Raw genomic sequence first — 16,408 nt, forward strand, 5'->3', positions numbered from 1 at the left:
GCCGCTCTACTCACCTAAACATTCACTCTTTCTTCTCTCATCGCTTGACATTGTATGGCTTCATGATGATATTGCAGCTGTCAGCGCACAATGGCATTTGCCTTCTATATGTACAAAAAGCAAAATCGGCTGTGGCATGTTTGAACATGATTCAGGCATGACCACCCGTTCAAGCGGTAGAAACATATTGCGAGGTCGGTAAAATTTCTAAATGGCATCCTTCTTTGAAGGGCTGTCTCATAGCTTTTGGGCGAAAAAGGGCATGCGCAGGATCAGAACTCTGATAAATTGTTCAAACATTCGGGTATAATGTACAGAGGCTCCTTTCGTCTGTTATACGCCCAGTATAAATGTGCACGAATAAAATGATTTATGCGAGGTCACATCGACTGAAGAGCTCTCAGCACCACATTATTTTTATAAGTGGCCAGCGCAGTCAGAGGTGGTTGTCTACTACAGATGATTGCCGTGCTTTGTTTACATTGTTGCAGAACTCAATTGAATGTTGCGTTCTTGGCGTTGCGTAGATAGCGTTAACATTTTTCTGTGTACAGGGTGCAAGAAGCGGTGCACTGTCAGAAGAGAAAAAGTGGAAACTTTGCCCTCAATGAAGAAATAAACTAAACATGCTGGAAGGAATCCGGACGATGATCTCGGCAACAACTGGGATCCTTTGAACCAAAACCTAGAGGATCTCAGGAGGCCCTCTACATTGGTCATGATGAGACCCAGCAAGTCTGTCGCAGGAGGCATCGTCCCGCAGCTCTTTGGTGCGGAAAGGGCGCATGATGACGAGAGAGGCAGGAAATACTTTTGCGGTGCACTCCACCGGGGCACGGAATACCGTTGGGAAGTTTCCCCATACCGGGCAAGAGTGTGCACAGCAGTCTTAATGGAATTTGTTGAGGGACACGAGCTGTTAACGACGGAGAGGCTACAACGATGCTGACCTTTCAGTTATACCATAACACTATCTCCTCTGGGTACGACACAAAGCCTCTTTAGCGGCATTGTATAGTTGAAAGTCATTTTACGCACAGAGGTATAGTCTGCGTGCAATGCGCTGGAAGTCTCTTCGAAAGCATAAATTTTGAGCTGCCTGGCAGAGATTCATGTTTATGCCCGACACAATAAGTCACGAAAGAAACAAAGCAAGATCCTACCGCCTTGTGAAACCAGCGTTGCGACGCATGGAAAACGCAGGAAGGTTCAACATTTATTCGTGCACGAGAGCTCTAGATCATCTTGCGCAAAAATGCATTCGCAAGTTTAAGCAGTTACCTTCCTATATTACCTTTCACATCCACGAGTAACAAGTTGCCGCATATGCTAGGATACGTTTGCATTTTTCTTTTTTTTTCACTGTGCGACGAAACAATTGAAGCTAGGGGCGTCATTGTCGTTCTATATTTAGGTGTTTTTGAATGAGTGTCTCCACGCCTGTCTTTTAGTCAGTCGACAGGAGACGGTAACAGGAGACAGCGTCACGACAATCTTCTATCTACCCCTTCTTTCTTGCCCCTATTTCTCTAGCCCCACTGCTGGGTATAAAACTATAAGCCAATGTCTGGTTAACCTCTTGGCATTCCTTTTTCTCACTCTCTCCTTCTATGAGACATATTGATTGCTGTCTAATTTATATCTTGCATTGCTCCGTGAAGAAGAACGGCTATTTTGACTAGTTGTTTAAATTCCACATTATTATTAATAGTTTCAGAACTTTCGTGCTTGTGCTGCAACCCCTATTATTATGCGTTGCTCTTGTCTCGCGCTCCTGAGAATTGTTATAAAGTCGCTTTGTGCCGGATGTTCTATAAGCTTATTGATGAAACCTTTCGGGCCTTATGGGAACAGTAATTAGGAACCCTTATACTGCTGCTTTGATCTTTTTTATGATCATTTTCATATTGCCACAGGGTCGTGACGTCGACCAAGAAGCAGACAGTACGATGAATGTTAAACTGTTTACTTGGGCGAACTTGTGCCCGGTAAACGGAAAGTCGGATCACAGTAGCAGACCTGCACTGATAGCGGCGAACGGATCGTCAGCCGTCGAACAACTGACAAGCGGCGAAGCGCGTCGGCATTTATACACTTGCCATCGAATATTCCAGCGTTATCGCTAGTGGTGACGTAGGCTCCAGGATAATCTGTATAGTTCGCGGAGTGGGAGTGATTCTATAAAAATGGCCTACTACAGTCCTAAAGCTTCTTGAAGACTGCTGGCACGGCTTTGCGCTGAGAATTACGTAGTGTATTGGGGCGATAACATGACTTGAAAAAAGGAACGTGGCAATATGTTGCGCTAATGAGCAGATTACATATCAGCGGAAAAAAGATGTACTTCCGTTTTTGTTCTTTCTTTCATTTTTAATCAACTGCCTCGTACATACACTAGGAAATGCTCTTGTTTTACCGCAGACAGACCTATTCTGATGACATTCTTGGGATGTCAAAGCATGATATGGTAAGAAAGATCAGTTGCACCCTAGGGAAATGCATCATATACTCATTCTGCGAGCTCCATGTACTGTGTGCACTTGTATACACTTGTGCGTTCGTTTCGTGCAACTTTCCTCTTGCTTCAGTAGCGCGCTTTGAGTGTCGAGTGCAGATGGTTTCCGGCACTCGTCCTCTCTCTGCTCTTTTCATGCGTGTTTTCTGCCTGATATACGCACAGCAAGTTTCAAGCTGCTTTCCGTTCTTCGCGTGACATTGTTATTTGTTGCTGTAGCTTCATTCCTTCATCCTTGTGACGAAACAATGCTGCATAAGCGCTCGACTACCTCCGTGAAGAGACGTTTCATTTTCGTGCCATTCCGATTCTTGAAAAGAGGGACCAGCCACGTACTTTTCGGCACTCAGGCCGCCAATCTGTGCTCTACACACGTGCACTCTTGTCACTCCCCCAGTCCTGAAGCAGGCTTCTCCCTTAATTCGATGTGTACTAATAGGTTCTTGGAATAACTAAGAAGGGACACATACATAACTACTAGCCCCGAAGCAGCTGCCTTCGCGTCGGCTGAGTGAGACCTACTTTCACCAGATACACGCGTAGACTGCTGGCTCCGCATAGTCCGACAGCTCCACCTGAGCATTTGGTTGTTCAATGTGGCAAAGAATTAATGAAACTTAAGTTTGTCTTCACCAGGACGTCAATAGCAGCAGAGCTCACAGTTCTTTACAATCCTTGTTGCCAGTGGCAACCGTTATTGCTACCTATAGTAACCGACGTCCTGTGCTGTTAAGCGCGTGGGTGTTTTCCCCACCATAGAAGAAAAAAAAATGTGAAAATGAACCATGTGGCATTACGGCTGATAAAAACAAAAGAAAGAAAGAAAGTAAGAAATAAATAAATAAATAAATAAATAAATAAATAAATAAATAAAGAAGGAAAGAAAGAAAGAAAGAAAGTAAGTAAGTATCAGTTAAGGCTTGGCAAGCATCGTTGCCATGTGCGAGCATTACAACTGCTTTTTTTATTGACAATCCCGGCTGGATTTGGCTGTCGGCGCCGGCCTTGCCGACAATCACCGTATATGTACAGGTATATGTATATATATGAAAACGCAAGAAAGAAAAAAATTAAGAAAAAGACTCTGGCGCACGGAATTAAACTTTGAGCTTCTGAAACGTGACTGCGAGACGTTAACCACTATGCCATGGAACAGCTCGTCCTTCAACGTTCAATGGCAAGCTAGTTATGGCTACAACTTACCGTTAGCGACGGGCATCTCTGGAGGCAACTATCGTGTTTTCAGCATTACCAGCAAGATGGCGCACTGAATGCGCGGTGGCGCGCGCTCTCGTCTCCCACGCGTACTTTGTCTCGTGAAGAGGAGGGGTTGGACGTAAAGCACCTGGACATGCAGTGGCACGCCTTTATCTCGCGGTGGGGAAATCGTACGTCTCCCACGCGTACTTTGTCTCGTGGAGAGGAGGGGTTGGGCGTAAAGCACCTGGACATAGAGTGCCTCGATGCGCGCGCCCCCGCTTAGAGTGGTGTCAGCTTTTGCAAGGGCAGATGCCGCCGCCTCGGCTTCGGCGCCAGCGCGACCGCCATTTTGGCGCCTCCGGCCGGTAGTTCGTGCTTGGCGTGTGAGGTGTTGTTGGGCAGCGTTCATTCCCTTACAGTTTTATGCACCCATCTCCGCATCACCATGCCCGGCTGCTGCGTGCCGCAGTGCTCGAATCACTCGAGAAACGGATGGAAGTTGTACCGGTTTCCAAGAGACCCAAAAAGAAGGCTTCTTTGGACCGTTAAAATCAAACGAGACAAGTGGCAACCGACTGATACGTCGCACGTATGCAGCGTAAGTAAACATTTTTTTTTAGTGCGTCGTATTCTGACTGGTCAGCATTATTTAGGGCGCCGTTGTTTTTTATTTAGGTGCGCAATGTAAACGCAGGACAGCCAAACGTCGTGCAGGGTACTGTGCGGCGTGCTCGTGTTAAAAGATCACGCTTTAAGAAAATGCGTCAAGTACGGGGGCTTCGGAAGCCCCCGTGTCGATAACATTTCATGCTGGTACAAGGGCCTCGAGTGTGCTACTACATTCATAGGAATTGCGACTAGTTTCAGTGCCCTTGCACGGGAAAGTGTTGCCTTGGCAGCAGCGTTGTGAAATCCTTCCCACCCCCTACCCGAGGCTGTTAATTTCGTGCACTGCGCTTCGCAGCTATTTTGCTCGCGAGACCGGCTGCCGCTGTCGTGACCGTCCGCCTCGCAGCCCGAAGACAGACTTCGTGAAATTGCCGTACTCGCTCGCCAACTCGCCCCGACAGCGTACGCGTCGACCGGGTGCTGGCGGAGTTGAGCTGAACGAAAAGTAGGCAAGAGATGGGGACGCAGGAGGTGTAGTTAAACAGATGAGAATTTAGAAAGTGGAGGAGGGAGAAAATTATATGCAAGGGCAGAAAACGGGGAGTGAGTTCAGGCCGCGTGCCGGCGAGCGAGTACGGAAATCTGACGGCGCCTGACTGCTGCCGAACTTCAAGAGTACGGCACGTAGAGTTCACGTAATTCACATAAGAGGAAATTTGACGTGAAATGCGCGCATATGGCCTCGCAGGGAATTAACATAGGCTCGGGTGCGTGGTAGGGGGATTTCACAACGCTTACGAGGCCTGCCCATGTTTATTCGTGCACGCGTTGGCACTGATCGGTCGAAATTTGAACGCCTCTTGTGAAATCAAGCCGTTTGAACATAAACATGCTGTTTCTGCGAAAAACTCGTAATATTACGAGGCCGGACTTCTGCCCGTCTTGTGTGTATCGTCGTATGTATACTTGGGAATCAGGAACACTTCAGTGACGAACAAAACAAGCGCTGTTACGGAGTGTTGTCATTTTTACCTGACAAATAAATTCGATTGCATTGGGAACTTGGAGGCTTGGGTACAAAGCTTTCGATAGAACGAAATCTGTAACGCTCGCTATAAAATCAGACCTGGTCCTTTGTCGGCACAATAGACTAATATTTTATTCACATGAATTCAGGAATCCTTACAGATCTTCAGTGCGAAAATTGAAAGGGTTATTATAACAGCAGGCTGGGTCTATCATCGCGCTCACTGAAGTGGCTTACGTGAAAGCGCGCGTGAGCTCAATTAGTTTCCTTCTTTTTGTGCTTCAAAGTTGCCGCTAGTTCCTGCTGCGAATCATACTGAATGCATACATGAAATCTTGTTTATTGACAGTGACAGACATTCGTTTTTCTTCTGCCAGTGTGTTAATTTTTAATTCTGGTTTTATTTGCAGGCTCACTTTGAAGAGAACAACTATGAGCAACATCGTGCGGATGGCTGGAAGAAGTTGAAACCAAATGCCGTCCCAACTTTGTTCACATTCAAACGTAAGATTGAACTTTTTTCTTGCATTACATAAAGCAGCACCAGTTGCAAGTACTCTATGTACCTGGGATTTCTACGAAGCTAACACCAAATAGGTCCTCATATGCTGCGTCCACATTAGTGCATAAATTCTGGAAATGCAGTCACGGACAAAGCTAGGAAATGCGAACACAAAAATGTGAACCAGACCACGCAAAATCGAAAAATACTGCTAATATTAGACGGTCAAATAATGGCACGCTATTAGTGCGTTTGGAAAGCTACATTTCCCAACTTTGTTTTTGTGATTACGTTGCATCACTTTGACTTGCATGTAAAAAAAAATTGCGATACTTGAGTGTTGTGGTTTATATTTCTTGTTTGCATTTTTTGGTCATGACTGTATATACGTCTGGATTTCAGTGTTTACAGGCATGACCCACTGCACAACAGTTTTCCGCTACTTAGCACACGGTCGTGTACTGCTAGGATGTCAGGTGCAGTGGCTATGTTATTTACAAAGGGGGAAAACGGAAACCATTATGTATACGAGATCCACGATGCACGAGCCCCCACTACAGTGCGCCTCATTACCTGCGTTGCGTTGGCGTGTTAAGCTTGAAAAAAAAAACTGCACTCTCTCCTGTCTCTCTTGTTTTTTTCTTCAAGTTTGTGCAGCAATTCAATTTTTCAAGTATGAACCAACTAGTCTGCAAAAAAGTATTGCGTGTTAAGCCCTACAATCAAATAATCAATAAACTGCATAGGGAGCGAATGTCAGTTGAGCCCTCCACAACGGCGCACACTTGTAGCTCTGGCATATGAAGCTCCAATTTGAATTAGAGCCATTTATTGTGGGGAGAAATCTTGAGCACAATTTAATTATGGTAATTTAAGACCTTCCCCTATCCCTTGTGGAAAGGGCGGGGGAAGGACAAGTGTCTTCCTCACGTCAATAACTAAGCCGGTATCTGCTGCATGTGTTACATTTGTAAAATTAACAAGCTAGACATGAACTGGCATTGCTTGAATATGTTCATGAATACATACATTTCTGCTTGCAGCACTGCCTAAGGAACGAAAGCCACCAAAAGAAAGAACTGTGCCTGCACCCTCCAGCAACGAGACCAACAAATCTCCTCCTGGTCTGCGTCAATATCCAGCTGCAGTTAAAACTACCCTAGAGACCCCACAAAACCACGCCGTTCCTGAATCTACACGACAAGGAACATCGTGTTATGGGCACGACACCATGGAAGTTGACGACGCCGTTGTTGAACTGTCAGCGAACACTAGTGATGCAGATTCAAGAGAAGTTAATGCAGCGGCTGGTGAGACAGCACTGAAAGAGTACGTTTCAGATGGAGGCAACCTCATCTACCCCAGCAAGGGAGTTATGAAAGCCTTGATAGACTATGAGGAGCATTTTGCTGCCATAAACTCTTGGTGCACGGACAAAGTAGTCACGATGAAGTCGCCGCTTCGTTCACTCACCGCATACCTAAACAAGGTGCACCGCCGCAGCTTGTGTGTATGCGCGGAGCACGAGGACAGTATATACCGACTGCTCACAGAGAGGTACGCAAGAATAAGGCTGCGCATTCACCTTCGGCAGGTTCCAGTCGGGAGTTGCAATGGACATGCAAGCAAAACATGTGCCGGCGTCAACCTCTCATGAGAAATGGACACGCCAAGATAAGCTGTATGCTTAAAAGGTTTCGGCTCACGTGGGCACGCTTTTGACTCTTGCATTTTTTTATTTTTAAACATTTCATTTCGTACTGCATTTGGTTTGTCTTGTATCTGACTGATTTTCACTAGTGGGACAACGCAGCATTAAGGCGCACAAATAAATGGCCTGTTCACTGAAATCGTGGGTGTCGTTTCATAAAGGTACACTGGTAAAGCATGTTACTCTCGGGTATGCTGCCTGCACAGTGCATGAAATGGTGAGGCAGGGGAAGGTGGTACCGAATGTCAGATAATGTGTGTGTGCGTGTGTGTGTGTGTGTTATATATACACACACACGCAAGTATATAAAGTACAGCGATTCCTGCCTTTGCTATTCGGCTGATTCACTAAGACCCAAATATTGCATTCCTTTCAGCAAGCGTAGTAATAAAAGTTCATGCGCCCCTCCGTCTTAACGACGACAACGGTTTAACGCGAATCTTTCTGGTGTGGGAGTTCGTGGCTCATTTCATTCAGTCTATGTCAGCCCCTGGCGCATTGTACAAGCACAGGCCACCAGTTTGTATGACGTGCGTTGTTCCATTTAACAATTAGGCAACAACAGCACTAAGAGGTGTCCAAGTTGCATTAAAAAAAAAAGCTCGCCAACGAGTACTTCTTTCCTACCATACGCGAGCACCGCAAGCGGTAATGCGCTTCGCATGCTGCCCCACTACGGCAGGAGCCGTAATGGCGGCCGTCGTAGCAGACGACGCGGCTGTCCTCACCCTCAGCGGAGCGCGCGGGCATCAAGGCACCCTACCTGGACACGCACTGGCACGCCCTTATCTCGCGGTGGGGAAATCGTCTTGGCTGGCCTGTAGCTTTCACCGGAACGATTATGCTGCAGTTACCGGGTGCACAAAGTTACTATAACCGTTGCACAGTCTCTGTTTGCGAAAAGAGCGCGCTTTTAAGACACAGCGAAGCAACGACTGAGGCCCTTATTCGCATTCAACTCTACCTGTGAGTAGGTTTCGTTCGTTATTTGTGCGTGAGAAACGGAGACACGTTTCGATCTTCTTGTATTCTGCGCGTGACCTTCAAATTTGTTGCTATCACGTTCATTGCTTCGCCTTTGCGGCAAACCTGCGACTTTTTTTTCTTTCTAATAAAAGAAGGGGCGGGAGAAGAGGGGCAAGCTAAGCTTGGCTCCTTTTCCCGACAGAGGAACTGGGCCATATATTTGTTGTCTAGAAGCGTAGGTTTTCTATCGAGGGTGACGGCAAAGAAAACACACCGTGAATTGCTGTGTCCACATTTTCATCATAGATATTACTAGGCTTTTGAGTACGATCGTCGACCTTATTTGTAGGTGTTTAAGTCTGCCTCGAACTAAGAGGATGAAAAATCTCCGGACGAGGGATGAAGCCTCCATAAATAGGAGTAAAACTGATATAGCAAGCTAAGCATACGCTGTCGCACCACTCGTATATATTTTTTCCTCAAAGTTCATAGTATACTAAAAGGACCTAAGGAAAAGTTCACGTGACGGGAGTGTGAACATGTTTCGCGTCACAAGCGAAACCACAAAGCAATAACATAATACAAAAACAGTAGTCTGAAGAAACATGATTAAGACTACAACAAGGTGCGCCATTGATACCTAATAAAGTTTAAGCCTTCGTTTTTAATGCCAAACATGCGAGTATAGTTTCATGTTATGCGGTGCTGTGCCAGCAAATCTTTTTCTGTTCTGAGTAATTCCAAGTGCTTTCTGAACAGGAAGGTTTCGAGCTTCTGAGGGCTTGTTGTTAACGTTGTCTATAAAGAGGATCTCTTCAGTGTGATCATCGTTGCAAAGAAAAAAAACATCAACACCATCTGTTTTTCTTTCACCCTTGCGACCCTTATTTGAGATATTAGTACGTAAACACAGAATCTTGTTATTTTTGCAACGAGCCTAATATAACTTGTTCTCTGCGTGAATTTCTTTCTTCGAAAAATAAACAGTGATGGTTTTTGTACTTGCGATAAAAGTAATAATTATAGAAATCAATGTTGCTTTGTGAAGCCTTGACGCTATACATGAATCTTTGTACGTGAATATTAGAGGACAAACAAAAAAACACGATTATAAACAGCGAACCGATATACCGTCCCAATAACTCGTTATGCTTTTAACCAAAATATTTTTATTGCAAGCGACTGTTTTTAGTATATTGAGACGCCCACTTTTGTGGTGGTTCAAAAGTGAGAAAAAAAAAGATTCATGCTCACACTTTCCAATTAGGATATAATTACAAATTTTACTTCATATATACCATTTTATAGGCCTCAAATTAGCTTATATATCTTATGAATTAGAAAGTTCCTTAGATTTGAGAGCTTAATTCCCAATAGCCACAATGTAATTTTTGACACACAACTACAATAGGTACAGTCCAGAGGCCTCGTTAAACAGCAGAAAGCCGTGGCTGTGCGGCTCCAACATGGACGTAACCGACACCAAGCCAGCGCTGCACTGGCTGGCTCCTCTGGGCCTTATAAATGTGCTCTGTCTGTCTGTCTGTCTGTCTGTCTGTCTAGATCTATCTATCTATATATCTATCTGTCTATCTATCTATCTATCTATCTATCTATCTATCTATCTATCTATCTATCTGTGTCTGTCTGTCTCTGTCTGTCTGTCTGTCTGTCTGTCTGTCTGTATGCATAATGAAAGAAGCGCGCCCCCGGTAAAGTTGTCAAAAGCGCGACAACCTCTGTAATTCCTTCGTTGACGAATGACCTCGCTTTACTGAGGCAAGTAGGTTGGGGCATATTCAGAGAAGATGCCTAAACAAAATGCCTGAAAAAAATAAACGCTGATTATCAAGTGGTTGCTGACTGACGTACGTAATTGATGAATTCAGTTGAAATCACTAATACTCAAATGATCAAGAGCCATTGTTTATTTTCCTCTTTCTTAGTCATGCCAGGCGTAAGATAAGGTGTTCATGTTTCCAAAGTGTGTGTTCAACGTAGACAGAAAGAAGAATCTGTCTACGCTTATGCGATGTGTCATTTCAATTTAGCGAGCATGCGGAAATTCATTTTCGGGTCACATTTGTGTAGTCACCAGTGTCACCAATCTGGTTTAGTCCAGTTCTCAAGTGAGTAGCTGCGCAACACGCATCGAAGCAAGGCGTTCGTGTCAGCTCGTGAAAACGCAATGCAAGCTTTTAGCTTCAGCGTTCGCCTCTTCGTTTTCCATCCCGGCGCAATGCGCGGAATTGATTTGTGGGGTTGATTTGTGGCAATGCGCGGAAGGTTGGCCATTTCTTGAATCAACCTGGATAATTTCTGCAATTTCTATAGCCAAGATGGGGTACAGACTTTGTCTCATGGCGCAACTGATTTTTTGCAAAGCGGGTTTGGCATTAAACAATCGTCGATGCTCCAGGTTGCTCCCCAGAAATAAATATTACTGCCTCCCGGATAGCGACAAGCTCTCTGACAGTTTATGTGGTTTTGTGATCTACCTTGAATCATCGAGCGATATCCATTTCTGGCAGGACAAAGTCTACGGCGGAGGTGTGTTGTGTGGCAGACCCATCAGTGTACACGTGCAGAGAATCCCCGTACGTTGTATGAATGTGATGTAGGGTGAGTTGTCTATAAGGCCAACAGAAAGAACGAGGTATTTCTTCAGAATCCTAGGAATCGTAAGTCTAACAGTTGGTGTAGGTAGAAGCCATGGAGACACTCTAGGAACTCTCGGCGGAAGAAGATCTGATGGTAAGATATTCTCATGCCACGATATTCCTATTAAGAAAACTTATGTCTGGGTGGGTGGAGCGGAGTGTGGATAATGGGGGCTGCCTGTGTCGGATTAACAATCACAGGTGTACAAGTGGCTCGCGGAGCATGTATACATCGATGGGACAAGCCCGAGCCTCCGCGATGATTTTATTTGTTGACCGACAGTGCGGTACACCCAAGCATCTTCGTGAGCCTCTAGCTTGAACGCTCTCTGGCGTCTTCACGCAGCAAGGTTGGAGCACGCCGGCATGCTGAATCATAGGTATCCCGGAAATAGAGCATTGTACAATTAAAGTAGCGATGATTTTAATGAACCCCATCTCGTTGCTGCCATATTGCGAAGAAAGAAAGAAAAGCTGTTCAATTTAGATTTAAGTACTGCGACGGGTCTCGTCCGCGATGGATCTCTGACTATGATGACCCTAAGAAACTTGAGGGGCCTTCCAGCAGGTATCGCTGTTCCATTTAATAAAAATTATCTGGTATTGTGACATATGTTTGCACGTGAACGCAACCACTGCGCATTTGTCGATTTAGAAAAGTGAGCCCCTGACGTCGTAAATATTTGGTTGTGATCATCTCGGCACGCTGTAGTCGAGCACGCTATTGCGGACGAGCAGTTCCGGATGTCCATATGCATATGTCATCAGCGTATCCACTGAACGTCACCATGCTGGAGAGTTCTGCTGCAAAGCCGATCATTATTTCCGTATGAAGTATCAAGTTATTCTAGGGCCATAAGTACACCAATCAAGAGGATACGTAATCAGATCAATGAGTTTAGTCGTTTTCTCGCGATCCTAATGATAGAGTCTAACAACCTCCGACAGCGTTTCCTCTTTCATTTTGTCTTGTCAAGTGTTTCCTTCCGCTCTGTGGAAACAGTAGCCAGCATGAGGTGACTGAGTGCGGAAAGTTCTAGTTTTAGTAAAGTATGATTTTTTTTTGAAAGAGCGGTGAAGGCTCATTTACCCTATGTTCACAATGTTCAATCGTTTTGTACTCTATGAGATACCAGAATCTATAGGCCATCACTTTCACAAAAAAGAATCTGGATTTTTTTTCATATCTTCGCACAGCCCGCTACTAATCCCAATGCATATGTAGTGAAAAAAGTAAACTGAGGCCACGTAAGCATGGCGCACATTACTATTCTGGTGAAGGTTTTGTCGTTCACACTCTTCAGGCAGTCGAACATTTCCCTTTTGTCTAGTGTTGTAGTTCGTAAGCCAATATAGTTCTTATCACTGAATTTGATGCGAAAAGAGTTCTATAGTTAGGGTGTTGTAATAAATTACCCTGTGTGTGTTAAAAAGTCTAACCTATGTACTGAGAGTTATACCATCCCTTTGATATTGTTACGGGAAGGATACTGACTAAGAGGGGTAGTCACCGATGTATTTTCAGCCGGTTAGGCGAGCAGCGCCAGCCACACAGATTAGCTCGCGCCAGTCTATCTCCTTCGTCTTCTTCAGCTCCATGCACTGGCACGTAGCATGACCCCCGGCGGCGGAGGCACCGTCCCGGTGCTTTAAAGGTTGTTATCTGACGCATTATTGTAGGGCTTGATCCGCGAGACGTGTACAATATCACTGGGCCGCATAGTAGATGATGATGGACAGATGGGGCTGATCTCGTAGGTGACAGGTGTTACTTGACGCAATATACGGTAGGGTCCGTTGTAATGAGACAGAAGTTTTTCGGATAAGCCCAGCCGACTGTGAGGGGACCAGAGTAGAACGAGGGTACCGGGAGCGAAATGTACGTCTCTATGTTCCACATCGTACCGACGGCATTGGGTGGTTTGCGACGCCATCAGCCGAGCGCGAGCGAGCTGACGGGCATGATCGGCTCGCGCAATAGCGTCGCGGGTATACTCAGTGGTGGAGGAGGTGTGAGCTGAGATGACTGTGTCCAGTGGTAAAGTCGGCTCTCTTCCGTACAATAAGAAGAACGGCGAAAATCCCGCTGTGTCGTGCCGGGATGAATTATACGCGAAAGTGGCGTAGGGTAAAGCAAGGTCCCTGTCCCGGTGGTCGGGCGACACGTACATAGCGAGCATGTTTGTTAAAGTGCGGTTAAATCGTTCCTTGAGGCCGTTTGTTAGAGGGTGGTAAGCGGTTGTCAGTGTGTGTTGCGTGGAACAAGAACGCAGAATGTCGGCGATGACTTGGGATAGAAATGTACGGCCACGGTCTTTGAGAAGCTGTTTCGGGGCGCCGTGAATCAATATAACGTCCCGTAACAAGAAGTCAGCGACGTCGGTTGCACAGCTGGTCAGTAGAGCTCGCGTAATAGCGTAGCGTGTAGCGTAATCTGTAATAACGGCTATCCATTTGTTTCCCACTGTTGATGTGGGAAAAGGACCAAGCAGGTCTAACCCAACACGGTAAAATGGTTCCGCGGGTATGTCAATTGGTTGAACATGGCCAGCGGGTAGCAGCGACGGTGTTTTACGACGTTCGCATAGGTCACACGTGGCAACGTATCGGCGTACCGAACGAGCAAGGCCTGGCCAGAAAAAAACGGCACCGGACGCGCTCGTACGTACGGGATACGCCAAGGTGTCCAGCCGTGGGAGCGTCGTAGAGTTCGGTGAGAACACAGCGGCGCAAATGCTTAGGCACAACAATGAGAAGGTCGGGCCCGTCTGGTCGGAAATTGCGACGGTATAGGACACCCTTTTGAATGACAAAGTAGTGGACGGAAGCATCATTTGTGGAGGATTCCATACGGCTGATGATGTCAAGCAGCTCTGGATCACGCTTCTGTTCTTCCCAAATATTAAGAAAGTCGGACACTGACAAGATAGAGATCTCCGTGGGCTCGTCAGTGTCCTCAGGATCGTCGACAGGGTACTGAGATAAGCAATTGGCATCATGGTGTAGGTGGCCAGATTTGTAGACCGCCGAAGGGGAAAACTCTTGCAGGCGCAAAGCCCAGCGACCAAGGCGGCCTGATGGATCTTTCAGAGAGTTGAGCCAGCAGAGTGCGTGGTGGTCGGTAACTACCGAAAATGGGCGTCCGTATAGGTAAGGTCGAAATTTTGCCACCGCCCATACAAGAGCCAAGCACTCACGCTCTGTTATCGAATAGTTACGTTCAGGGGCGGATAGGAGGTGGCTGGCATATGCAATAACGCAATCATGGCCATGTTGTTTCTGAGCCAGCACTGCACCAATGCCATGCCCACTTGCATCTGTACGGATTTCTGTAGGGGCAGCAGGGTTGAAGAGTGCCAGAATGGGAGGGGTAGTGAGAAGAGCGACGAAAGTCAAGAACGCAGAAGCCTCTTCAGAGCCTCAAGAAAACGGGACTTCTTTCTTGAGGAGCGGCGTAAGCGGCCTCGCTGTGTGCGCAAAATTTTTCAGGAAGCGTCGAAAGTAGGAGCATAGTCCGATAAAGCAGCGTACATCCTTCGCGGATCGTGGTAAAGGAAAGTTTTTGACCGCGCTGATTTTTGCCGGCTCTGGTTGTACACCGTTGGCGTCTACTAAATGGCCAAACACTGTGATTTGATGGCGTCCAAAGTGACATTTGGACGAGTTGAGCTGCCGGCCAGCGCGACGGAAGATTCACAGGATGGCTAAGAGGCGCTCTATGTGAGTTTCAAATGTTGGTGAAAAGACGATGACGTCGTCCAAGTAGCACAAACAGGTGGATCATTTGAATCCTCTGAGCAGGGAGTCCATCATTCGTTCGAAGGTGGCTGGAGCGTTACAAAGGCCGAAGGGCATGACCTTGAACTGATATTGAACTGACCTTGAACTGAAGCAATATTGTTCATTTTGTCAATGTAGTACTCTAAATAGAGAATAGAGCCTTCGTGCCAAGCATTATAGGACTCAAACATATCGTACAGCTTTTTGCTAGAAAGAAAAAATCTAAAGTATGAGGAGATCTGGCCGCATTGCAGGAAAAATCGCTTCGTAGATTAGGCGAACTTTAGGTAAATATATTTCAATAGCTGCAAGCCTTTATTTATTCAACGAAAATAAATTGGGCATAACTGTGACACGTTCTCCACTCTTCTTGGAGCTTTTTTGCGACTATTCAGAGATCAATATTTTTCTTGCGAATCAATCTTCAGTTTTACCAAGGCTTGTGATGCTGGTCATTCATTTAAAATATGCTCGTCAAGCAGGGAGCAAAAAAACAAAACAAAAGCAATATAAAAGGTAACAGAACACAATTGCTGAGCCAGCCGCCCGATTATATGCCCTTAGTCACTGTTATAGAGAAGCGTGATGCCACGTTTTGTTCTTCCTGATTCCGCGTAAGACTTTTTTCATCTAGAGAACAAAATGCACTTCAGTCGGCGACCTGAATCTCATTTCGTTCCGCGCTTCGCTTCCGGTTCGAGAAAGGAAAAGACAGAGTGTATGGAATTTTTGAGTCTCCAGAAAACATTTCTCATATATATGTAGCTGCGCTTACTCATACTTTGGCGTCACAGTAGGAAGCGAAGGGTTCTTTTTTTTTCGTACGAAGTAGAACTAGTAATGAAAGCTCTGTATTATGCCTCAACGGGAAATTCATCTTGTGCAAGCTAATGGATTCCTTTTTCTGTTCTTCCACTTTTACTGCAGAAAACTTTTCAAGGTCACGAGGGTGTTTTCAGTGCAGCACTTTATTGCGTCGTGCTAGCTATATGCAGCTTCTAGATTTGTTATAAACGAAACGTAGCTTACGTTTGTTCTTTTGAATGCGAAACATCTAGCGAACTTTAATAACTTTGGCCGGATTGTCTATTTATCTATCTAGCCGGCTACGTCTTTAAGCTCTCCTAACCGTTTCAATATTGCCGTCTATACCAAAAATGGTATGGCGTAACATGACTGCACGGAGAGCGAAAGTGACAAGTGATAACATTAAAATCTGGTCATATATGTCATTTTGTCATGAATTACATGTCATGGTCTCGCAGCGCTTTCGTTAGTTTTGTTTACACGACGTATTGCCAAATTGGTATGGTATGACATAGCTGCATGGTGAACATATGTGACAGGCTCTAATGTGGAAATCGTGACACGCATGTCATGCAAGTCATGACAGCATGCCACGCTCATGGTGCGCTCACGGTCGTTCTGCTAGCTCCAC

At 45.7% G+C, this 16,408-nt stretch overlaps 1 protein-coding gene across 1 annotated transcript; it reads left to right on the forward strand.

Moving 5' to 3' along the window:
* Positions 1 to 224: 224 nt before the first annotated feature.
* On the forward strand, positions 225 to 13,027 carry LOC142765521 (uncharacterized). Its single transcript, XM_075866633.1, has 3 exons — positions 225 to 4,313; positions 5,762 to 5,855; positions 6,897 to 13,027. The coding sequence occupies exons 1-3, from the start codon at positions 4,161 to 4,163 to the stop codon at positions 7,508 to 7,510; spliced, it is 861 nt and encodes a 286-aa protein (XP_075722748.1). The 5' UTR covers positions 225 to 4,160; the 3' UTR covers positions 7,511 to 13,027.
* The last annotated feature ends 3,381 nt before the right edge of the window (positions 13,028 to 16,408 follow it).

This window comes from Rhipicephalus microplus, chromosome 6 (genome assembly GCF_043290135.1).
Source record: "Rhipicephalus microplus isolate Deutch F79 chromosome 6, USDA_Rmic, whole genome shotgun sequence".
Taxonomy (NCBI): domain Eukaryota; kingdom Metazoa; phylum Arthropoda; class Arachnida; order Ixodida; family Ixodidae; genus Rhipicephalus; species Rhipicephalus microplus.

Excerpts from the sequence above, each read along its gene's own strand:
- LOC142765521 (XM_075866633.1), top strand. The coding sequence starts at position 4,161 with ATGCCCGGCTGCTGCGTGCCGCAGTGCTCGAATCACTCGAGAAACGGA. Across the intron at positions 4,314-5,761 it reads ATACGTCGCACGTATGCAGC|GCTCACTTTGAAGAGAACAA; the intron begins GTAAGTAAACAT and ends TTTTATTTGCAG. Across the intron at positions 5,856-6,896 it reads AACTTTGTTCACATTCAAAC|CACTGCCTAAGGAACGAAAG; the intron begins GTAAGATTGAAC and ends TTCTGCTTGCAG.